Source organism: Equus przewalskii, chromosome 6, assembly GCF_037783145.1.
Source record: "Equus przewalskii isolate Varuska chromosome 6, EquPr2, whole genome shotgun sequence".
Classification (NCBI taxonomy): Eukaryota; Metazoa; Chordata; class Mammalia; order Perissodactyla; family Equidae; genus Equus; species Equus przewalskii.
The window spans coordinates 45,137,121-45,161,663 of record NC_091836.1 but is presented as its reverse complement, the minus strand read 5'-3'; the positions used below and the strand labels follow the sequence as shown (position 1 = coordinate 45,161,663).

General features: G+C 45.1%; 1 protein-coding gene across 4 annotated transcripts in view; it reads right to left on the bottom strand.

Moving 5' to 3' along the window:
- Nucleotides 1-24,543, bottom strand: part of ADGRE3 (adhesion G protein-coupled receptor E3) — a 63,842-nt gene that overhangs the window by 15,301 nt on the left and 23,998 nt on the right. For 2 of the 4 annotated variants that reach the window (XM_070625210.1, XM_070625209.1), the window contains exons 4-8: nt 22,626-22,781; nt 19,860-20,062; nt 14,865-15,042; nt 10,196-10,315; nt 158-342 (exon numbers count right to left, since the gene is read on the bottom strand). In XM_070625210.1, coding sequence (XP_070481311.1) covers nt 158-342; nt 10,196-10,315; nt 14,865-15,042; nt 19,860-20,062; nt 22,626-22,781 — 842 coding nt within the window. The remainder of the gene's footprint in view (nt 1-157; nt 343-10,195; nt 10,316-14,864; nt 15,043-19,859; nt 20,063-22,625; nt 22,782-24,543) is intronic. The other 2 variants (XM_070625212.1, XM_070625211.1) reach the window with 1 other exon arrangement.

Below are 24,543 nucleotides of genomic sequence, written 5' to 3'. Positions count from 1 at the left end.
GTTCAGATCTGCCACATTTCTAATGCTCAATAGCTACAGGTGGCTCCTGGCTACCATATTGGATGACACAGGTCCACAACCACTGACAAGAGGAGAATCAAGTTGTGCAGTCTACCTGCACGAAACCTAAGCGAGTTCAACTGCAGCTTTGACCCACCTCCACGTGCTGAAAACTCAGAGTCAGAGGATTGGAGAGGGAGATGTTCCTCTTGGGTCCAATACCAGCACTCACTACGTGAGAGTTCAGGCGAATTTGATGCGTCTCATTCTTCTCTTCAAAAAAAGTTGCATTTATGATGTTTCCGAGAGAGGAGTATGAAACGAAGGCGACCGCGCTGGGACCTGAGGAAACAGAAAAACGGAGTCTTACAAAGTGCCACCATTCCTCCTGTCCCTCTTCCCCACCTCACAGCTGCTATGCTCCCATGATCTCCACACCTGCACAGGTGTGCCCAGGAAGCTCGTTCTTCCTCTCATGCTCTTCCTACCCAAATGTAACTCATCCTCAAAGACTCAGTTCAAACCCAGCCTCTGGCTCAAGAAGTCTTCTCCAGCAGCTTATGGTGCTTCTTTCTCTGTACTCGTGTTCCAAAAAAGCTGTTGCTACACAGGTGAGAATTCAACTCTCCTCTCATTATTTCACGTAGATTGAATCCTATTTTCCCAACAGGCACTAAACTTCTTGAGTGACTATACAGGATGTTTTATTTGGAAACCACAGGGCCCCCTGCACAGTGCCAAGCATGTGGTAAATGCTGAATTCTTTTAAAATATCTTCTTCAGTTCCTAAAAAAGTTTAATTTATATTTCAAACATCCAGAAAAGTATTTAAAAGGACACAACTGACAACTACATCCAGAGTTAACATATACTATCAATTTTCCATAAAACTTCAAAGTTATTTTTTAAGGAAATAAAATGTTTTACATTACTAATTACTAGGGAAATGCAAATTAAAACCACAATGAAATATCATCTAACGCCAATCAGAATGGCTATTATTAAAAAGACCAGAAATAACAAGTGTTGGAGGGATGTGGGGAAGAGGGAACCCTCATACACTGCTGGGGGGAATGTAAATTGGGAAACAGTATGGCGATTTCTCAAAAAATTAAGACTAGAAATACAATGTGATCCAGCTATTCCACTTGTGAGTATTTATCCAAAGAACATGAAAACAATAATTTGAAAAGATATATTCACCCCTATGTTCATTGCAGCACTATTCACAATAGCCAACACTTGGGAACAACTTAAGTCCCCATCAAAGGATGAATGGATAAAGAAGATGTGGTGTATATAGATAATGGAATACGACTCAGCCACAAAAAGATGAAAACTTGCCATTTGTGACAACACGGATGGACCTTGAGGGTATTATGCTAAGTGAAATAAGTCAGAGGGAGAAAGACAAATACAGTACGATTTCACTCGTATGTAGACAATATAAAACAAACACATAGACATGGAGAACAGATTGGTGGTTACACAGGGGAAGGGGTGGAAGGAGGGTGGAAAGGAAGATGGGGCACATGTGTGTGGCGATGAATGGCACCTGGACTTTTGGTGGTCAGTACAATGTATCTATGTAGAAGATGAACTATAATGATGTCCACTGGAAATTTGTGTAATATTTTAAGCCAACGTTACCTCAATAAAAAAAAGTGAAAAAAAGAAAGTGTTTTAGATATAGCTAAACCTCCCACTATTTCATGCTTTCTTCCTCTCCAGAAATAATCACAGACTTGAAGTGCAGCCTTCCGTGAGTGTTTTTGTGACTTACTATGTATGCGTTTCTATAACAATATATAGTGTTGTTTCCTGTGTTTAAAAACTCACATAAATGGTATCCAACTTTGGATATTTTTTTCCAACTTTCTTTTGTGGTTCCAGTTAATATTTTCAAGGTTTAGTCCTACTAGTACATGTATATTTGGTTAATTTTTTTACTTAACGTAGTGTATCACATTATTTGATACACCACAATTTCTGTGTTGTAAGAGTAAATGATACAATTTTGACGAGGAGAAACAGAAAACGAAATACAATCCATACAAAATTCCACTACTCAGAGATAATCACTGTTGGAGTTCTAGATTTTTTCTAGGCATCTATTTGTGCATCCAAATATACACGCATGTCCAAAAGTTGTTAATGGGCGAAAGCTATGACCGGATTTCCTTCCAGTGGAAAGCTGCCTACTGGGGATTATCTGGTTCTTTGGGGGTGCTGCATCTTTTATTGACTTTCTATTGCCAAGCAATTTCACAACTCTGTTAGATGGAGAGGGCATAGAAGATAACATGTAGAAACTGATAATAGCACAAATGGTTCTTTCTGGTAAACAAATGGCAAGCAAGAGGATATATTGGAGCATATGAGGAAGCCATAATTCAGCCTGACCTTGTTTTTCCAGAAGGGTCTGGTGTGGCCATTGAGCATGCATTGTACATCTGCTTTAAGCATTTGCTACGTCCCAAAGACAAGAACAAATGCCCTTAAGATAAAGGTGCAACTTCCCCCCACATTGACATTTCCTTAAGGATAAGCATCTCTCCCTAGACTAGGAACCAATTGCTGTGCCCACCTGTGACCACCCAACTCGAGACAGCAGACCTGCTACCTGCTGTGTCCATCAATTGCTGTGTGGACAGAACAGTCTCATGACTATTGTAAAAGGGACATTCCAATCATATGCGATGCATGCTCTTTGTTCCAAGACGGTGTGTGACCACTCTGTGAACTCAGCTTCTTTGGTTCCCTTCCTTCCTTGGGGAAGGAAGCCTCTGGGCTACACTAGTCCTCAGATCTGGTTCAGAATAAACTCACCCTAATTTCATTTATAGATTGGTTATGGATTATTTTTATCCACATTTCTTGGTGTAGTCATGGCAGGATTTTAGAGAAACCCACCAGAGACTACCTGGAATGTACACTGAACCAGCATTTGGTACCAATAGGGGCCCATTGAACCCCCCGGCTCACTGCATTCTTCAGGTGACCCTGGCAAGTTCTGAAACCTTGATCTCTTATTTTTTTAAACTTTTTTTTTTTTTAAAGATTTTATTTTTTCCTTTTTCTCCCCAAAGCCCCCCGGTACATAGTTGTGTATTCTTCGTTGTGGGTTCCTCTAGTTGTGGCATGTGGGACGCTGCCTCAGCGTGGTCTGACGAGCAGTGCCATGTCCGCGCCCAGGATTCGAACCGACGAAACACTGGGCCGCCTGCAGCGGAGCGCGCGAACTTAACCACTCGGCCACGGGGCCAGCCCCCCTTGATCTCTTATTTTAAGTTGATGGTCCAAGAGTTTGTAAGAGCTGTTTCAAAGCTTAAGCCTCGGTGTCTTAAGGGGGTACTGTACATACCCTCGGTAAGAGGAACCTAGGGGGAATTCCTAGGCCAGGGGAGCCTAGAAGGAACTTTGGAGTGGGTGGGGCAGGCTGACATTTTAATTTGGCTTTAAATTGTAAAGAATTGTGTTTATAAAGTCTGAACAAACTGCTTGATAGAGAAATGAGAGGCTGAACGTGTTCAGCTCTGAAGAAGAGGGGCACTGCTCCTTCTGGCCAAAAGACCTTCTCAGGGGACTGAGCACTTCACGGGGAGTGTCAGAGGATCAATAATTGTGATCTGTAGCAGTCCCATAGGGAACTCAACCATCATTCACATTAATTAATTACGACTCGTCTGGGGAAGCTCACGTAGTGTTGATCACCTGCACTCTGAGCCCCCACAGCAGTTTTAGACTGCCAGTGGGAGAAACCGAGGCACGTAAGAGAGTGTTCACAATCTTTCTTTAGGAAGTAACACTCACAAGCAGCACACTTCTGACCCATTGCACTGTCCCTAGGAATTTTTCCTACTTTGTAGCAAAATAAAATTAAAAGGAAAGTGGGAAATCGAGCTTCTAAAAAAGCCTGACCAGTTCCTGAATGAACAGCCTCTCCTCTGAACTCTGGCTGGCTTCATGCTGTGACCTGCAAGTCCTTAACAAGAGGGGAATATTGCTGTCCCAGATTCCTAAGACTGAAAGAAAGATTTTCTAAGAAAAATCTTTGTTGTATCTGTCAGTTGTTTATGTGCATGTCTATATATCTATGTTACAAAGGTATGGCATTTTACCTCTGGATGGTATAATTTCTAAAGAGCTTTATTCAAATAACTTAGAGTAAGTGCTTACAAAGACTTTTCTAAATGCAGCTAACTCAAATGCCTTTCAAGTTAACATGAGATGAAATAATCTTCGGTAATAAAATCTTGTTTAAGTTTGCTGGTTTGATTAAAACAGGCATGTCCTCTGAGTTCTCAGCGTTGGATACGATGCGGACGTGCGGCCTTTATTCTGCGTTTGTTGGTCAGATAAGCTGATGTTCTCTCTACCACAAAACTGGTTAACAAAAGTAATAACTTAAAATGATGGCTGATTTTGCCTAATGTCTCATGAAGTCTTGTAGGCAATCTACATAACTATTGGAAACAAGTAATTAGATAGATGTGAACAAGGTGAGTGTTGTGTGAACTTTTAACAATAATTGTGTGATATGCTGTATGTACTTAGAATAGCTTCCAAAATCTCTTTGGTAACTTCAAACCTTGAAATTTTGCTAGGTTAATTTAAATGATAAAAATTCATTGAATATCTAGGTCATCTCTAAATAAGATAAAATATTAGACATTAATTATTAAATATAAGTTTATCTGCTCTTGGCTTCTTATCACAGAAAAACTAAAAGGTTTTTAAGCGTATTAGTTAACATGTCTTATATTTTGTTAAAAGATTGTGTTATGAAGTAAAATGCTTTTAGAAATTATAAAAGGTATTTGTAAATTTTCCAATCCACAAAATGCTAACATAAAACAATTTGTAATTACTTACTTAGTTTTCATTAAAAATTAAGGTTTCTAAGGGTTAAAAAAATTCTAATATGTCATTAAGCCTACCAATAATTAAGGAAAATACATTTGTATTCAAGGAAACATGGATGTTTTCAGGAAAAAAAGTATAAAGAATGGAAATATTTTGTTTGTTTGGTTAAGAAAGATAAATTTGTCCAAAGTTCTAGAAGGGAGGAAAAAAGGAAAGGCATGGGACAAATTCTGAATGTAAAAGAGAGCGGCAGAACGTTGGCGAAAGTAAAACCCTGAGGGGTTTTATACGTGGTCAAGTTGGCAAAGATCGAAATGAATCTAAAGAAGTAAATGGGTTTGAATATAAAAAGTAAGCTGGTACAAAAATTATAATTTGACTTTCTCTCTTAAAAAGGGATAATTTTCTTAAACTCTTAGCCTACTTTTGATAAAGAGGTTATAAAAGGTTTTTCTTTATTTTTGAGTAAGTTTACCTAAAAGACAGAAGATCTATGTTTCGTTAAAAGAATTTCCTATGTTCAAAAAGACTGAGGTCTCTCTATCAAGGTACCAGCCCCCCATAATTCATATCCTAAATGAAGTCTTTATTTTGACCTTCTTCTTTGAGAATTTTCAGAGGGCCCCTGGGACTTCTCAAAGAAATTTGTTCTCTCTTCCCATAAAGGAGGGATAATAATTAGGCTTGTTGGTTATGCTAAATTGCATGGGAAGCACTGGCAAGTAAATGATGATAAACCTTCTTAGGTTATATTGTGCAGGTAAATAGCATTCACTATTTTAACCCTGCTACCATGCTTCCAACATCACAAGGGGAAAAGACCACGACTGAATTCTAGTATTTAATTTGGTTTACAGATAGGTCTTACTTAAATGATAAGCAAGGATGTTATCAAGCTGGATATGCTGCCCAGCCTCAAGAATGCCTGCTACTTTCTTTTACCTCTGCTAATCCAGTAAAAGATTTCCTTCTATATGTTCAATAAATTGCCATGGAAGAAGAGAAAGAGATATGGCAGTCAAAAGCGGGAATTTTTGACACCCCCTCACAGGTGTGGTTCAGGCCCAATAAGAAACCCATAGTACCTATTGGAGCACAATTGCAACTTCTCCAGTATATACACCGATTAACCCATTGGGCACCTAAAAAGATATTTTAGGGGGAAAACAACGCTTTTGGAAACTTTCTCCCACAGTGGCTCATAAAGCCTATACTTGTGCTATATGCCCAAAGTATACTCTAGGGAAATTATTTCATGAGTCACAAGGCCGCTTTCCCCTTCCTAAGGGACTCTTTGGGCTAAGTCTAAGGGACTTTGTCCAAATGCCATCATCTCAAGGATATAAATATATTTTATAATAATCTGTATGTTCTCATGTTGTATTGAGGGCTTTCCTTCAGAAGAGCAATGGTCTTAGGTAAATTATTTTTGAAAAGGATAATTCCTGTTTGACGCATTCCTACCGAGTTACACAGTGACTGGGGAACTCATTAAATCTATTTTTTTTTTTTGAGGAAGATTAGATCTGAGCTAGCATCAACTGCCAAACACAGCGAGGAGGCCCGCATGGCTGGAGCAGAGTGAGAGAGGGGTAGAAAGCAAGGAGGGAGGTCCAGGGGAGGACGGGGCAGATCTCAGAGGACCTTACAGGTTTGGGAAGGACTTTTGCTATTATTTTAAGCTGCTGGAAAGCCACTGAAGGGATTTAAGCAAGGGAATGCCATAATTTGACTTGAACAGGCTAAAAATGTATACGTACTTGGTATACTTATACCATATATCTATAATTTTATTATATGTTAGTGGGGCATACCCATGACATATATCAATAGGACAGTGTTATGGGCTGCATTGTATCCCCCCGTAAATTCGTATGTTGAAGTCCTAACCCCCCAGGACTTCAGAGTGTGACTGTTTGGAGACAGGGCCTTTAAAGAGGTGATTAAGTTAAAGAGGCCGTTAGGATGCGCCCTAATCCGTAACTGGAGCCCTTATAAGAAGAAGATATTTGGGCACACAAAGAGGAGGCACACCCCCAGAGGAAAGACCACGTGAAGACACAGCGAGAGGGTGGCCGCCTGTGAGTCAGGAGAGAGGCCTCAGGAGAAACCAGCCCTGCCGACACCTGGATCTCTGACCTCCAGCCTCCAGGAGACAATAAATTTCTCTTGTTTAAGCCCCTCAGTCTGGCACCTTGTTACAGCAGCCTTAGCAATCTATGCATACATATGTATGCATATATACGTCTTATATGTTACGAACATAATCCCATGTCAGTAAGCATTCATTATTCTTTGTAGCTGCCAAGAAGTCCACATGGCAAAGAGGCCACACACAGTGAGCAGCTGAGAGGGTGGGGGCAGGAACTAGTTTCTAGAATCAAATCCTGGTTTTGCCGCTCGCTAGCTGCACAGCTCATCCCCTTGGAACAGACCCCTCTGCGGGTTTCTCTAACCAGGTTCTCTGGCCTTGGCTGAGGGGTCAGAAGTGGAGATTCCCTTCTGTTTCTGACCTCATGGCAGTTTCCATTCCTCAGAAGGAAACGGCAGTGGGTGGTCGGAAAACAGGTGATAAACCACCTGTTCCGATGGTGAGACATCACTCAGTTTTGAGCTGAAATATTCTGGTGTAGGAGCAAAATCGCAAGCAGGGAAGAGTGGCCGGAGAGGTCTCCAAGGCTGGTGTCTGCGCTTGGGTTTATCCTCTGAGGTGTTTCCCCGGAGGGGCTCACGTGAGGGTAAGTCTCGGGTTCCCTAGGACTGACCCAGTTCACACCTGGTGTCCCGGTGTAGTTTATTTATTATTATTAATTTATTTATTTTTAAGTATACTTTAAAGGATTTATTTATTTTATTGAGGTATAACGTCATAAACCAATGTTACCAGTGTAATTTAATAGCATCCCCTTCCAATCTTAAAATTATCGCCATTTGGAGATAAATGACAAGGTCGCTGTAGACCAGCGGCTCTCAACTTGGGGCGATTCTGTCCCCCCAGGGGACCTGGGGCAACATCTGGAGGTGTTTTTGTCTGTTGTAAGCAGGAGATTGCTACTGGTGTCCAGTGGATAAATGCCAGGGGTGCTGCTCAGCATGCTACAGGGCACAGGGTGGCCCCAAAGCAAAGAATGTCCTGGCCCTATTCACAACCTGAAGGACAGAGAAACGTCCCTCTATGAGCTTGTCATGAGCCCGCCAATGGGTTCTTTTCTCTCATCGGGAATGTCGAGGCCTTAATCTAAATGTGGATTTAATTCAATGAACATTGGCCGCTGTTCTCCAGGTACTGTGCCCATAATGGTGTCTATAGAGAGAAGGAATTCAGGGTTTCCACCCTTAAGGGGATTCCAGTCTGCTGGGAGAGACAGGGACATGTTGGTCAATAGAAACAACACTACACCTTAGATGCCAGGATAAGGTAGGTTCAAGATGCTGAGGGAGCACAGAGGAGGCAGGGCCTGACTGGAAATCTGTTGGAAGCAGGCACTCCTGGGAGGCAGCATGGAGGAGGTGACAGTTGAGTCGTGTTGAACAAAGAGTAAAGTTCACCCAGAGGAGTGGTGGTTGGCATTCCGGTAGAGGAACAGCGCAAGAAAATGGCCAGATGTGAGGCCCAGGGCCTGTTAGGGTGGTGACTAGTCTGCTGCTGGGCGTCTATGCTGGAGGGGCCTTGAGCACATGTAACCACATGATGATGCCCGTCACTCACTTATATGATTCGGCAGAGACAGTTATTATCATGGGCTGAGCTGTGTCCTCCCTGATTCACATCTTGAAACCCTCACCCCCGGTTTCTCAGAACGTGACCAGGGAGCACACTGCGCTGCAGACATTTTTGTTTGGCCTGCACTGTGAAGACTTGCACACTCTCTGCAAATTGTGAGCAACAGGGGAAGTGTGAAACCGTGTGGTTGGAGGTTAGCTTTCATCCTCCGCCTGGCCCGTCCTCAACCGGAGGCACATTCAAGCTCTTATCTTCTCGGCGGTGGGGAGAGGGGGATGGGAAATAACCGCCTCATGAGACTTTCTGAGTTCAGCTCTTGACTCTGGGGCTTTGAGTGACAGTCCAGACCAGCTGTACCCCACATGTAACATGATTGGATTTTAAGACCCCATTGATCATGCCAGAGCCGTTATAGCTATATGGCAGTTATAGTGAAAGTATTTTGTGAAGTTTAAAAATTGGAGGCATTCATGCAAACAACCCAAGTTTTGGTGTCTCTTGGAGGATCAGGAGGTCTGGCAACACGGGGACAATTCATAGTAACAATCCATTCCTTTCTATGGGCTATGTAGCGGATACTGCAGGCTCCCTGACTTTACCCTCTTGGCATTCCTTGTTTCTTCATTTGCCTGTGGACGAATTCTACTGCAAGCAGCTGTGACTCTGCCTGGGGGCTTTCCCCAGAGCGAGTGTGTGTGGTCTGTACACGGGACTGACTGGAAGGGCCCCGGACCCTCGATGGATCAGAGCAGGCATCCCCCTCCTTGAACGGGATGACGGGTGAGACTGAGCCCGTTCCCACCAGTAGAAACTTGCTCCCTAACCTCACAATTCCTGTCCTGCTGCCTCCTGTTCCCTGTCTCACTGCCTGTCTCCCCTGCTGGGGTGGTTAATTTTACACGTCAACGTGGCGACCCCGCGATGCCCAGATATTTGGTCAAACACCAGTCTGGATGTTGCTGTGAAGGGTTTTTTTTAGGTGCGATTAGCATTTAGATCAGTAGACTTTGAGTCATGCAGATTATCTTCCCCCAGATAATGGGGGTGGGCTTCTTGCAATCAGTGGAAAGTCTTAAGAAAAAGACTGACTTCCTCCAAGGAAGAGATTACCTTCAGACTCGAGCTGAGACATCAGCTCCTCCCTGGGGTCTCCAGCCTGCTGGCCAGAGTTTAGACTTGCCACCCTCCACAATCGCATGAGTTACTTCCTCAGAATGTCTGTCTCTCTCTCCACACACATCCTATTGGTTCTGCTTCTCTGGAGAATCCTGACTAATATGGCTACTGCTGCGTCCTGTGGTCAACCTCCAAATAAACTCCTCGTACTTGAACTCCTTATGCACTTGTCCCAGGGGCTGCTTCTGTGTGAACCCAAACTGCAGCCTGGACAGCACAGCCCTGGGTGGCAAAGAAGTGTCTTCCGAGCCAGAGAACAGAAAGCCTCCACTTGAGGAAGATGTCTCTCTCTCTCTCTCTCTTTTTTTTTAAAGACTCAAGTGACACAGTCTTAGGGTAACAGACCCATTTGGGGGGAGCCTATTCGGGGTGTTTCCTCACGGCTCACAGTGACATCTTAGGGGTTCTGAATGCAGCTGCCACACGTACCTTGTATGTTTCCCTGGACAACGTCAGCGCAGAGGATGTCCACTGAGTTCTTTTGTGCGTTCAAGGTGAAGACCTTTCTTTCCTCGGAGCAATTGTCTGTGACAACTCGAGTTTCAACAGCTGATAAGAAAAGCAATGGGCAAGCTTACTGTTATTATGAGGTTTAAAAATGTACGTAGCTCCAAGAACAGCTCTGAGCTGAATAAAAAGCAGAGCAAACAGCATTTCTGGAGGCCAACATAGTCATGTGTATTAAAAATCTATAAAATGTTTTTTTCCCCTTGACCTAATGACTCCTCTTCAATGAATTTATCCTAATAAAATATTGAACAAGTACACACAGATACATTTTCAATGGTCTTTATCACAGAGTTGTTTGGTGAAAACGCACATTTCTCAGAAGAGGGAAATAAATAAATTACAGCACACCCATGCAATGCAATGCTGTAAACCACAGAAGACAATAACATAGGTGATGGTGATGTAGACAGTAACACAGGTGATGATGTAGACAGTAACACAGGCGATGATGGTGTAGACAGTAACACAGGTGATGATGTAGACAGTAACACAGGCGATGATGGTGTAGACAGTAACACAGGTGATGATGTAGACAGTAACACAGGCAATGATGGTGTAGACAGTAACACAGGTGATGACATAGACAGTAACACAGGTGATGGTGTAGACAGTAACACAGGTGATGATGTAGACAGTAACACAGACGATGATGGTGTAGACAGTAACACAGGTGATGATGTAGACAGTAACACAGGCGATGATGGTGTAGACAGTAACACAGACGATGATGTAGACAGTAACACAGACGATGATGTAGACAGTAACACAGGCGATGATGTAGACAGTAACACAGGTGATGATGTAGACAGTAACACAGACGATGATGTAGACAGTAACACAGACGATGATGTAGACAGTAACACAGGTGATGATGATGTAGACAGTAACACAGACGATGATGATGTAGACAGTAACACAGACAATGATGTAGACAGTAACACAGGTGATGATGTAGACAGTAACACAGGCGATGATGTAGACAGTAACACAGGTGATGATGATGTAGACAGTAACACAGACGATGATGATGTAGACAGTAACACAGACAATGATGTAGACAGTAACACAGACGATGATGTAGACAGTAACACAGACGATGATGATGTAGACAGTAACACAGACAATGATGTAGACAGTAACACAGGTGATGATGTAGACAGTAACACAGGTGATGATGATGTAGACAGTAACACAGACGATGATGTAGACAGTAACACAGACAATGATGTAGACAGTAACACAGGTGATGATGTAGACAGTAACACAGATGATGATGTAGACAGTAACACAGGTGATGATGATGTAGACAGTAACACAGGTGATGATGTAGACAGTAACACAGGTGATGATGTAGACAGTAACACAGGCGATGATGATGTAGACAATTTACATGGAGAGCGGTTCAGAAGCAGGTTGCGGAACTGCATGTAAAATACACACAGCAGAGATGTGCCCCTTCATCAGACACGCGCCCACAGAGGTATAGGATTGGAAGACTGGATGTGGGCAGATGTGGCTGGTCTAAATTTAGTTTTGTTTACGTTTTTTTCTAATGTTTAAAAAAATTAATATTTGGTTTTGCTATGGTATTTTATTTATTTACTGTTATCTCTAAAAATAAAAATTGTATATATTTAAGGTGTGCGGTATGATGACGGCACACTGATACATGGTGAAATGATTACCACGGTCAAGATAATTAACGTATTATCTCCTCACATGGTTAAGTAATGAATATGTATGACAAGTGTAATGAAAGTACTTTTATTTTCAAATATATAGGAAGACTTTCCTTGCAGGGTGGCTGAAATAGCTCCACTGTGACATGTGCTTAAGTTATGAAGTCACTGGATTAAAAAAAACAAAAAAACTACCTTTAATCCAGAATCCCAGACCCAGGATTGGAAACTGTTGATGGTTTTTAACAGCTCTGTGGCGGTGTAACTGATGGGCAAGAAGCCGCACACGTGAAAGTATGTGATCTGATGGGTCGTAGGGGTGACACCAGCACCGCAGTGGAGCTGGCGAACGTTTCCATCCCCCACAGTCTCCTAACATTTTCTCATCCCCTTTTTCCGCCCTCCCCGATTCCTCCATCGCTATAGACTAGTTTGCATTTTGTAGAGTTTTATACAGGCAGACCTCATTTTATTGTGCTTCGCAGACACTGTGATTTTTACGCGTTGAAAGTTTGTGGCAGCCCTGTGTTGAGCAAATCTCTTGGCGCCATTTTTCCAACAGCATTTGCTCACTTCGTGTCTCTGTGCCACATTTCGGTAATTTTCACAGTATTTCAAACTTCTGCATTATCATTATATTTGTTATGGCGACCTGTGATCTGTGAACTTTGATGTTACTATTGTAATTGCTTTGGGGCTCCAAAAACAGCACCCAAGTAAGATGGCGAGCTTAGTCAATAAATGTTGTGTGTGTTCTGACTGCCCCATCCCCTGGCAATTCTTCCCTTGTCTCTCTCCCTCTCCTCAGGCCTCCCTACTCCCTGAGACACAATAATATTGAAATTAGGCCAATTAATAACCTACAACGGCCTCTAAGTGTTCAAGTGAAAGGAAGAGTCACACAGCTTTCACTTTAAACCAAAAGCTAGAAGTGACTAAGCTTAGTGACGAAGGCACGTTGAAAGCCAAGATGGGCTGAGAGCGAGGCCAGTTGTGCCAAACAGTTAGCCAAGTTGTGAACGTAAAGGAAAACTTCTTGGAGGAAATGAAAAGCACTGCTCCAGTGAACACAGGGATGATAAGAAAGTGAAACAGCCTTATTGCCGAAATGGAGGAAGTGTTAGTGGGCTGGGTAGAAGATCAAACCGGCCACAACAGTCCTTTAAACCAAAGCCTAATCCAGAGCCAGGCCCTCACTCTCTTCAATTCTGTGAAGACTGAGAGAGCGGAGGAAGCTGCAGAAGAAAAGTTTGAAGCTGGCAGAGCTTGGTTCATGAGGTTTAAGGAAAGAAGCCGCCTCCCTAACATCAAAGTGCACATGAAGCAGCAGGTGCTGATGGAGAAGCTGCTGCAAGTTCTCCAGAAGATCCAGCTGAGATCATCAATGAAGGGGCTGCACCAAACAACAGATCTTCAGTGTAGACAAAACAGCCTTCTATTGGAAGAAGACGTCATCTAGGACTTTCATAGCCAGAGAGAAGTCAATGTCTGGCTTCAAAGCTTCAGAGGACAGGCTGACTCTCTTGTCAGGTGCTCATGCAGCTGGTGACTCTGAGCTGAAGCCAGTGCTCGTTTACCGTCAGAAAATCCCAGGGCCCTTAAGAATTGTGCTAAGTCTACTCTGCCTGTGCTCTACAAATGGAATAACAAAGGCTGCACGACAGCACATGTGTTTACAACATGGTTGGCTGAATATTTTAAGCCCACTGTTGAGACCTACTGCTCAGAAAAAGATTCCCTTCAAAATATCACTGCTCATTGACGGTGCACCTCGTCCCCCAGGAGCCCTGGTGGAGATGTGCAGTGAGATTAACGTTGCCTGCTGACACAGCATCCATTCTGCAGCCCGTGGATCAAGGAGCAATTTTGACTTTCAAGTCTTATGATTAAAGAAATACACTTCATAAGGCTATTCCTGCCTTAGATTGTGATTCCTCTGACAGATCTGGGCAAAGTAAATTGGAAACCTCTGGAAAGGATTCACCTTTCTAGACGCCATCAAGAACACTCGTGATTCAGGGAAGAGGTCAAAATGTCAACATTGATAGGAATTCAGAAGAAGTTGGTTCCAACCCTCATGGATGACTTTGAGGGGTTCAAGACTTCAGTGGAGGAAGGAACTGCAGGTGTGATGGAGACAGCAAGAGAGCTGGAATTAGAGTGGAGCCTGCAGATGTGCCTGGACTGCTGCAGTCTCACGAGAAACCTTTAACAGGTGAGGAGCTGCTTCTACGGATGAGCAAAGAAAGTGGTTTCCTGAGATGGAATCTACTCCTGGTGAAGATGCCGTGAAGCTTATTGAAATGACAACAAAGGATTTAGAATATGACATATACTTAGTTGACAAAGCAGTGGCAGGGTCTGAGAGGGCTGACTCCAATTTTGAAAGAAGTTCTGCTGTGGGTAAAATGCCACCAAACAGCATCACAGGCTACAGAGAAATCGCTCGTGAAAAGATGAGTCAACTGACGTGGCGACTTCATTGCGTCTTATTCTAAGAAGTTGCCCCAGCTGCCCCAGCCTTCTGCAGCCACCGCCCTGACCAGTGAACACCGAGGCGAGACCTCCACCAGCAACAAAGTTGTGACTCACTGAGGACTCAGACGATGGTTGGCATGTTTTAGCAATAAAATATTTTTAAATCAAGGTCTGCACATTTTTCTTAGACATAATGCTGTTGCACACTTAACAGACTACAGTATAGTGTAAACATAACTTTCATGTGCGCTGGCAAACCAAAAAATTCGTGTGACTTCCTTTATTGTGGTGGTTTGGAAACGAACCCACAATATCTCTGAGGCGTGCCTGTATAAATGGACTCACGCAGCGCGTTTACTTATTTTTCTAATTGCTGAATCCAGCCCCAGCCAGAAACCAGCCCCAGGCACCACGCCTTGCTCTCTTCTTACCCACAGTACTAGTTTGACCTCGCTGGTTGTTTTGGTTTGGGGTTTTCAAGGCAGTTTTTAGAACATTCGACTCCGTCTCCTGGAGAATATTTGTGGCCCAGGATGGGACATCTCTCTTCTCTTCCCATAGAGTCTTATTGCTGAGAAGTGATTCGACTTTGTCAACAATCTGTTGCACCTTGGAAGATATAAAGAATTTAAGGAAATCCAACCCAATAGGTCCCACACCCCGAGGGACGGTAGAAAGCACGAGAAAGCAGGTTCTGGAGCCAGAGGACCTAGTTCGAATCCCACCTCCGTAATTCACTGGTTCTACGACCTTGGGAAAGTCACTCAATTGATCAGTGCCTCAGTTTCCTCATCTTAGGATGGGAGCAGTAATAGGAGCCCACAGCCTTTTGGGGAGATTAAATGAGAAAAGAGATGCTGCATTTTTAGAACAGCGTCTGTACCCGGTAAACACCAGGTAAGGGTTAGTTACCAGGAACATCTTTTACCAACAGGGAAGTGGTAAGCTTGCTCAAAACAGACCTGTGGTTTTCACTGGGGAAGATTTTGACCCCGAGGGGACATTTGGAAATGTCTGAGACGTTTATGACTGTCACCACTGAGGGACGCTTCTGGTATCTAATGGGTGGAGGCCAGACGTGGTGCTCAGCACACGATAACGCACAGGACAAGCCCCACAGCAGAGAATGCCAGTCTCGAATATTTTAACGTTATAATATTACACGTTATACAAAGCTGAGAAAGGCTGAAGTAGAGTTATAGATCGAAAGTCACTCTGTGCGGCCTTTGTAAATCAAGAAATTTGTCTGTGAAGGATAGCAAAGAGACGGACCCATGGCCGGAGAATAATGAAAGGCCAGGGGAAGTTGAAAAATGGTCATCCAGGGGGCTGGCCCGTGGCCGAGGGGTTAAGTTCGTGCGCTCCGCTGCAGGCAGCCCAGTGTTTCGTTGGTTTGAATCCTGCGTGCGGACATGGCACTGCTCATCAAACCACGCTGAGGCAGCATCCCACATGCCACAACTAGAAGGACCCACAACCAAGAATATACAACTATGTACCTGGGGGCTTTGGGGAGAAAAAGGAAAAAAAAAAAAAGGGTAGTCCAGGTTCTTTGAAAGACCATTTCTGTGCGGACGCCCACGTCCTGGTGCTCTGAGGTGGCTCGTGGACCCGCAATAGGGCCGTTAGGAAGGTAGGCTCCTGGCGCCCTGAAGCCCAATCTGCATTAGCCCTGGCCCCGGGGGGCTCGTGGGCACATTGAAGCACCAGACAGGACGTCTCGTCAGGATGGCGACTTTGGCTTGTTCACAGCTGCTTCCCAGCACCTGGAACGGTCCTTGGCAAGTAGTTAGTGCTCAGTGAGCGTCCCCGGGCTGAACGAATGCTCCTAAACAGAAAATGCTATCACACCAGCGTGTTACAAGTGGCTCTTAAAGAGCCCTGGAGGGACGTTCAGGACCAGGGTTCAAACAGACATTTTCAGTGTTCTTCTCACTCAACCTAATGAGTCTTTGTGGAAATTCTGAGCTGCGGTTTCTAGTTTGGGAGCCCCCTCCTACCCTGCTTGCCTGACGTAGAAAATTTCTCTCTCCTCCAAATGACCACTGAAATCGTTTTGGTTTTAAACCCATATGTACAGAGTAGACACCACAGTATTTGCCATTCAGAATTGTTATCGTGGTGTCGGATCCAGCATGATGACTTTGCACCTATCTTTTTCCAGCAATGCATTTTTTTATTGGGGTGAAATCCACACAACATAAAATTCATTTCTTTTTCTTTCTTCTTTTTTTTTTTCCCCAAAGCCCCCCAGTACATAGTTGTATGTTCTAGTTGTGGGTCCTTCTAGTTGTGGCATGTGGGACGCCGCCTCAGCCTGGCCTGATGAGTGGTGCTATGTCCACACCCAGGATCCGAACTGGCAAAACCCTGGGCTCCCGAAATGGGGCATGCAGACTTAACCATGGGCCATGGGGCAGCCCCCAAAATTCACTTTTTTAAAGTGTACCATTCAGTGGCAAATTAGTATATTCATGATGTGCAACCATAACCTCTGTGTAGTTCCAAAGTATCTTTATCACTGCAAAATAAAACTTCCTACCCATTAATCAATTACTCTCCATTTTTCTCCCCCCAAGTGGCTGACGCCCGCTAAACTGCATCGGTCTCTCTGGACCTGCCTGTTCTGGACATTTCCTATCAGTGGAATCACACATTCTGTGACTTTTTGTGTCTCTCTTCTTTCACTGAGCATCACGTTTTCAAGGCTCATCCCTATTGTTGTATGAATCAGGACTTTATTCATTTTTATGGCTGAATAATATGCCACTGGATGCCTAGACCACATTTTGTTTATCCATTCATCTGTGGTGGACATATGGGCTGTTTTTCCCGTTTGGTAGTTGTGAATAGTGCTGCTACAAACACAGGTGTGCAGGTACCTGAGTCCCTGTCCTCGGTTCTCTTGGTTGTGTTCCTAGGAGTGGAATTTCTGGGTCATATGGCAATTCTATTTTTAACTTTTTGAGGAAACTGGCAATGAAATTTTATAATGAAACATTCCTGTCGATCACATGATTATTTGTTCATTACTTCAGTGAACACTTGTTGAGCTCCCCGTGTGGGCCTGGTCTGATTCCTGCCCTCAAGAAGTGCACGTCTATGGGGCGATGACACATCACATAGATATTGTCAGTCTGCCAGAGGACATTGTGGATGGGGGCGTGCTCTGGACCAGGCACCGTGCTAAGTGCTCCACATATGTTATTGCATCTGAGCTTCCATCCACCCAAGGAGGGAGGTGCCATCATCACCCCCATCTTACACACGCGTAATCAGTCTTGGAAAGTGTGATGGTTAATTTTGTGTGTCAACGTGACTGGGTCATGGGGTGCCCAGATAGTCGGTCAAGCATCATTCCAGGTGTGTCTGTGAGGGTGTTTTCTGGATGAGATTAACATTTGAATGGGCAGATGGGGTCACGCAGACTGCCCGCCCTGATGTGGGTGGGCCTCCTCCAGTCGCTGGGGGCCTGAGTAGAACCATAAATCTCAGTGAGAGGGGATTTCTCCTGCCTGACTCCCTGACTCCCTGGAACTGGTTTTTTCCTTTAGACTTGAACTGAAACATCAGCTCTGGCTGGGTCTCCGGCCTCTGGATGCAAGCTGGAACCACACTATTGGGTCACCAGCTCGCCACCCGCAGATCTTGGGACCCGTCAGCCTCCCTAATCACCTGAGCCAATTCCTTACAAGAGATCTGTTTGTATCTGCACCTGTCCCTCCTGCTAGTTCTGTCTCTCCGGAGAACTCTGGCGAATACAGAGAGGTTGTCATTTTACCCTGTCTCTTGCCCCTGTGGGGCCAGGATCCGAGCCCATCTACACTTCTAGCCTCCACATCCTCCCACCACAGGGACGTGATATTAACTCAGAGGGAGGCGGTTTAGGGAGGCCATCCAGGAGGACGTGCCGCCTGAATTGAGTCTTGAGCAAAGAAGACTGGAGGAAGCCAGCCAGGTGAGGGATCGGGAAAAGAAGGTCAGGTGGAGAGAGCAGTACGTACCCGGAGGCCTGGAGCTCGGGAGGTCAAGGCGTGAGCAATCCCTCTGGAGTGGGGCAGGGTGAGGGTGGGGAGTGAGGGGAGGACGGATGAGCTCATTCTGCTGGTCTGCACGTTCTCAGAGACACGGATCATTTTTTTAATTAAAATTCAGAGTTGGTATGGACACTCAGTGATTACTACCCAGCAGGCACTATCTCAGCGTCTCTCTCTTTTAACTGTCCTATGATATCCATTTCCCCCTCTTCCTTTGAATAATTGAATGAATTCCTCAACATCTATCCAGGTCATGCTGCCCAGCTACAGACCATGTTGTCCCAGCCTCCCCTGCCGCTAGGTTTGGCCATGACATGTGCAACTTCTGGGCTGTCACTTTATGACATGTCTCCAAGGAAATTATCACAGTCTTACTAGCCTATCACATAGTGAGTACATGCATCTCTTCTCTCCTCTCTCCCCTCTTCACCCTGCACTCGAGACCACTTGCCCTGAACTCCTTCTCCTCTCTCCCCACTGGTACGAATGCAACATTGCAGCAAACCAGCTTTGACTGCAGTTGAGGACAAGATGCCAGGGGGTGGTGGAGCCACAGCATGGAAAGAACATGGGGCCTTTAATGGCCTCATGGAGTGGGATCCCTTTGCCAGCCTGGACTGCTCGCCTCTGGACTGTTAATTCAGAAAGTAATAAAGTCCATCTTTACAAAGCCATTGGATATGTGGGTCTTTTTCTCCCAGAAGCTCAGCCTTCCTTGATACAGTCTTGCTTAGTCTGTCTTTCTTGGCCTGGGACAGATCCTGACTTTAGGTGGCAGAACACACATGTGGGAACACACACACCCGTATGTGGAAACACTGTATCTATCTTTCTCTATGTGAGATATATGATGATACACATATAGCGATAAACATAGTCATGGATATGTATGCATCACAGGTATATGTAAAACATAACATTATAGGGGCCAGCCTGGTGGTGCAGCGGTTAAGTGAGCACGTTCTGCTTTGGTGGCCCAGGGTTCACCAGTTCGGATCCCAGGTGTGGACATGGCAGTGCTTGACAAGCCATGCTGTGGTGGGCATCCCACATATAAAGTAGAGGAAGATGGGCACGGATGTTAGCTCAGGGCCAGTCTTCCTCAGCAAAAAGAGGAAAATTGGCAGCAGTTAGCTCAGGGCTAATCTTCCTCAAAAAAAAAAAAATTCTAACACTGTGATATTATATTATAATTAACATACAATGTATTAAAATATATCGTACTGTTACATAATATGTGATATATCACATATATGACACCACATATATGATATATGAACATATAATATATAGTACCCATGTAACATATAGTATCTACCCCTACCTGCTAATTTGGGCTTTGCAAACATTTGTTACCTGGCTGGGTTCCAGAGCTCAGCTTCCACTCACCTCTTTCCTGTACGTGGTGGTTGCTGCGGTGGTGGTTGCTGTGGTGGTGGTCGCTGTGGTTGTGGTCGCTGTGGTGGTGGTTGCTGCGGTGGTGGTCGCTGCGGTGGTGGTCGCTGCGGTGGTGGTCGCTGTGGTTGTGGTTGCTGCGGTGGTGGTCGCTGTGGTGGTGGTTGCTGCGGTGGTGGTCGCTGCGGTGGTGGTCGCTGCAAAAGATATTGCGGGAGGTTACTGTCAGAACCGAGGGAGAGGGAGGAGAGGCGGGCGTGCGAGCGGGTGACTGCGTCTGGAGGGTCTGAACTCTTCGTGTTTACTGACGGGTTGCTCGCTCTTTTCGGGGATCAGAACCTGAGTTCCCTGTCATGGTGTGGAGCGGCATTTTTCGACTGGGGGTGATTTTGCCCCCAGAGGACATTGGTAATGGCTGGAGACACTTTTGGTGGTGACAGCTTGGGGTGGGGACGTGGGTGGCATCTAGTGGGTGGAGGCCTGGGGTACTGTCAACACCCTACAATGCATGACCACAAGACTGATCAGACCCCAGATGTCAGCGTTGCCGCGGTGGAGATACCTGGCACAGAGGCAGCAGAAAAGGGTGAGCTCCAAATTTTTAAATTTGGTCTTGGGTGGACATTAAAACTGAAATGGCCGAGGAAACAGAAAATTAGATGCCTCAGATTTTTAAGTTCAGCCTGGCTGAGAACGACAAGTGAAACAGGAGGGTCAGTTTTGGGTTATCAGCTGTGAATGAGACCTTTGTGTGTCGCTTCTCATGCTTCACCATCAGGTTGAGGCTAAATCTGTACCTCCTGTATCTCGGTTTTCAGCTGAGTCTATTTACTAAAAAGGACAAAGGGCTTTCTTGTAATATTGAGGGTTTTGCCTTAAGAGTTCAAGCACTTTGACCTACAACCCTGAGTCTAGAATATGTCTGTTATTGGAAACCACATTCATTGTAGAAATTGCACTTTTGGCTGAAAGCTGCACGCTTTCCCACAGGGGCTTTGTTGGACCTACCAAACCTGGTGATAACTAACCCCAGATGGATTCAATCCATATAACAGGGCTGTGAGGAGCTCTTAAAATTAGCAAAATAATCAAGGGCATTTTTCTGCCTTGTAAAATAAAGTGAGTTTAACAGACGCATCAGAAGCCAGGTACAATCTCAGTCTGTGGGTACATTGTCAAGAGAAGTGTCAGTCAGCTGTCAATGTGCCCTCAGATCCTACTTTTTCCATGCTCTGTTCCATTACATGGACAACTCCACCTGCCAGGGTCCCTTGCCTGGTGGCTTCCTGGCAGGTTCAGCCAGTGGGAGATGCTGGTGGAACGTGGGAGCAGAGGAAAGGAGGAGCCAGGGTGTTTCTCCCCCCTTTCTCTACCTCTTGTGGCATCTCCAGCTTTGGCTGTCTCTCTTCCAAGTTCCCAACTCTGATTAGACGGACGCAGCTCTTAAGCCCTGGTAGTATCACTTCCTCCCCTGCCCCTCTGGGTGCAGAACGGCTGCAGATTTCTGCTGTTGCTAATCTCTGGGTTGCCTCACGATCCCTCTTTTGACTTCTCAGCTCTTCCCTCACCAGTACCTACTCTCGATATGGAATTCCTGATGTTTGAAAGATGTGGTGTGTCTTATATTTTCCAGACTGGATCTTGACTTATAAAGAGGGATAACTTATTTTTTTGCACCAGAATAAGAGTGCTTTGTCCCTTTTATGCCTTCTCTGAGTCCCACGTTGCAGCATAGCGAGTGGCTAAGAGTGTGGACTCTCAGTGTAAGCTGACCCAAGTTAAAAACCTGCTTATTAGCTGGCTGACCTTGGGCAAGTTACTTAACTTTTGGACATCTCAATTTCTTTATCTGCAATAACAGTGCTTACCTCACATGGTTATGGTAAATGTAAATCACTTATGGAGTACCTGGCACATAGCACAAGCGAAACAAATACTAGCTATTAGTATTATTGTTTCTCCACCAACAGCATCCTAGGATTTAGCTTTAAAGACTCTCTCTCTTCTGATATCAACTGTAGCCAGCACCTCATGGATAGCCTGCCTAGTCCCACATTCCTTGTGTGTAGACTTGCCCCATCTATACGGTTTCCACGAGACTGGTCATTCTTATACAACATAGCGCCTCCCCCTCAACACAGATCCAAAGGTAGGCACATGACTCAAACTGGGCAATTTTGTACATTTCCAAAAAAAAATTTGCAATTAGGTTCAAAAGAGAGACAATTGATCTCTCTTTGGGTGGTTGGGTCAATAACGACGGTAAGATTTGGAGCTGTTGGTGGCCGTATTTCTGGTCCTGTGGACTAGGGAGCAGAGAAAACCACTTTGCAAGGAAAGTGGAGAAAGGAGCAGGCCCAGAGAACATCAGAGACTGGAGCGCTCCGATAGCGTTGACTCTCCAGTTTCAGTTCATGCCAGAAGCCCCGCTGTATTCTTGTCCTTGAGTTCCAAGACATATCCATGCATCCTTATCATAAACTCATCTTTTCTGCTTGTGTTAGCCTGAGCGGGTTTTTCTTCTTTGCCATCCAGAGACTCTAGTCTAGTGACTACCCCATCATCTCTGTCTCCAAAGCCCACTTGCCTTCTTCACCCCGTTATTTCTATGAACTTCCCTCTTTCTTTTTTTCTCCTCTTTCCAGCATCCATTTACCTCCAGAAAATACAAACACATCCTGGCCCCACTACAGAAAGTATCTTTTCTGGTGTTGGACTCAATGAAAAATGAGGGGCACAAGAAGACAAGAATTTTCTTACTCTGACAAGTGTTCTCATTAGAATTGTTGAATCGTGTCCCCCCAGAGAGGAGTTCATATCCAGAGTCACAGTGACAGTCGAAACTTCCTATGACATTCCGACACTTAGCGTTTGCTCCACAATATCTACTATAGGGTGGTTCACATTCGTCAATATCTGGAACACAAAGGAGAAATTTGGCCATTCATTTGACAAAGATTTACTGAGCATCTCATATGTGCCAGAGGCTGTACCCTTCCCGCCAGGGTCTATCCTGGCTTTCCAAGACAACTCCATTAAGGCAATGGTTGTCTTCATTCTTTCCTTTCCTCCTTGCCTTTGTTGGGTTCTCCAAGAAGCGGACATTGAGACGAAGATTCAAGTGCAAGTGTTTTACTTGGGAGATGATCCCGGAAAACACGGGAGGGGAAGTGGTTAAACGAGACAGGGAATGGAAGGCAGAAAACAAAGCAAACATTATCAAGTGAGTTTTCCCTGTGGGCACCTGGGGGTCAATTCCTCTGGGAACCTCGAGAGGCAGCGTGAATGCACACTTCAGAGCGGCCCACCTGAGGGGTGAGGGAGCTGGGGTGTCTATCCACCCAACCTCCTCATTTATTGGTGAAGGAATGCTCCCGGGGACTGTTAACCCCCCAGCACTGCCACCTGTCCTGAGCACGGGCTACATAGTCTCAGAGAACGCCTCAGGCTGGGTGTGCAAAGGAATGGCGAATGCTGAGGGCACATAAGTGGGATACTGACCTTGTCTGCGGTTATGGACTGAACATTTGTAGCCTCTCGATTGATATGCTGAAGCCCTAACCCTTCAGTGAGGCTCTATTTGGAGATGGGGACACTAAGGAGGCAACTGAGGTTAAATGAGGTCATAAGAATGAGGCTCTGAGCTGATGGGATTAGTATCCCCACAAGAATGGAGCTCCCCACCGCCCCTGCCACTGCGTGCACACAGCGAGGAAAGCCCGCTTGAAGAGAGAGCGAGATGGCAGGCGTCTACAAGCCAGGGGGAGAGGCCTTGCCGGAAACAACCTGCCAGCACCTTGATCGTGGACTGCCCACCCTCCAGACCGTGAGAAAATAAGCGCCTGTTGTCTAAGCCGCCTAGTCTGCGATATTGGGTGACAGCAGCTGGAGCGGACTAATGCGCCTGCTGAACTAACTAATTTAGCCAGAATGTCTTCATTAAGTCAACATGTCCCCCGTCCTGAGGTCACTGTAGCCCTTTTGCAATGACGTCAAGTAGGTAGTGAAAATGTGTGACTTTCCTGTTTGGTACAGAAAACACGAAATTTGGGATTTTCAGAGTGTGACACAGTCGGCAGACACTGTTGCCCACTCAATAGCCATTCTCCGTTTGGGAGGCCAGATACGGCAACCTTGTTCTCCTTTTTCAGGTGCCCTCTTTCCCAGCCTCCCTTTCCACCAGGGCGGTCATGGGATACTCCCCCAGCCAGTGAAAAGTAAAGACAGTCTTCTGGAGGCTTTTGGGAAAAGCCTTACAAAATGTGAGACAGAAAGAAGTTACAACTCACTTAAAGGAATGAGACTCGAATTGGTATTGGGATCCCTGTCTGCAACCATGTGAGCGTCGGGACAGTTTCTGTGATTCCTGGGGTACGCAGCAACGGATTACTGCGACAAGAGGACTGAACTAAAAACCCCTGCCAAGGCAAGATAGAACCTACTCGCTGGAATGAAAGAAACATGAGATTATGCAATAATTGGGAGAGATATTACCCATGTGCCCAATTTGAAGAAAACATGACAGAAAGCACTCTAGGCAAACAGTTAATTGAGTATGAAATTAGCAAGTCGAGAAACCTCAATTTGGGGGAAGATGAAGGGAAGAGGAAGCAGGGGTGAGCAATGAACCTTGAGATAAAATGAACATTCATGAGGGGATGGGAGGGGCACGGGGAGA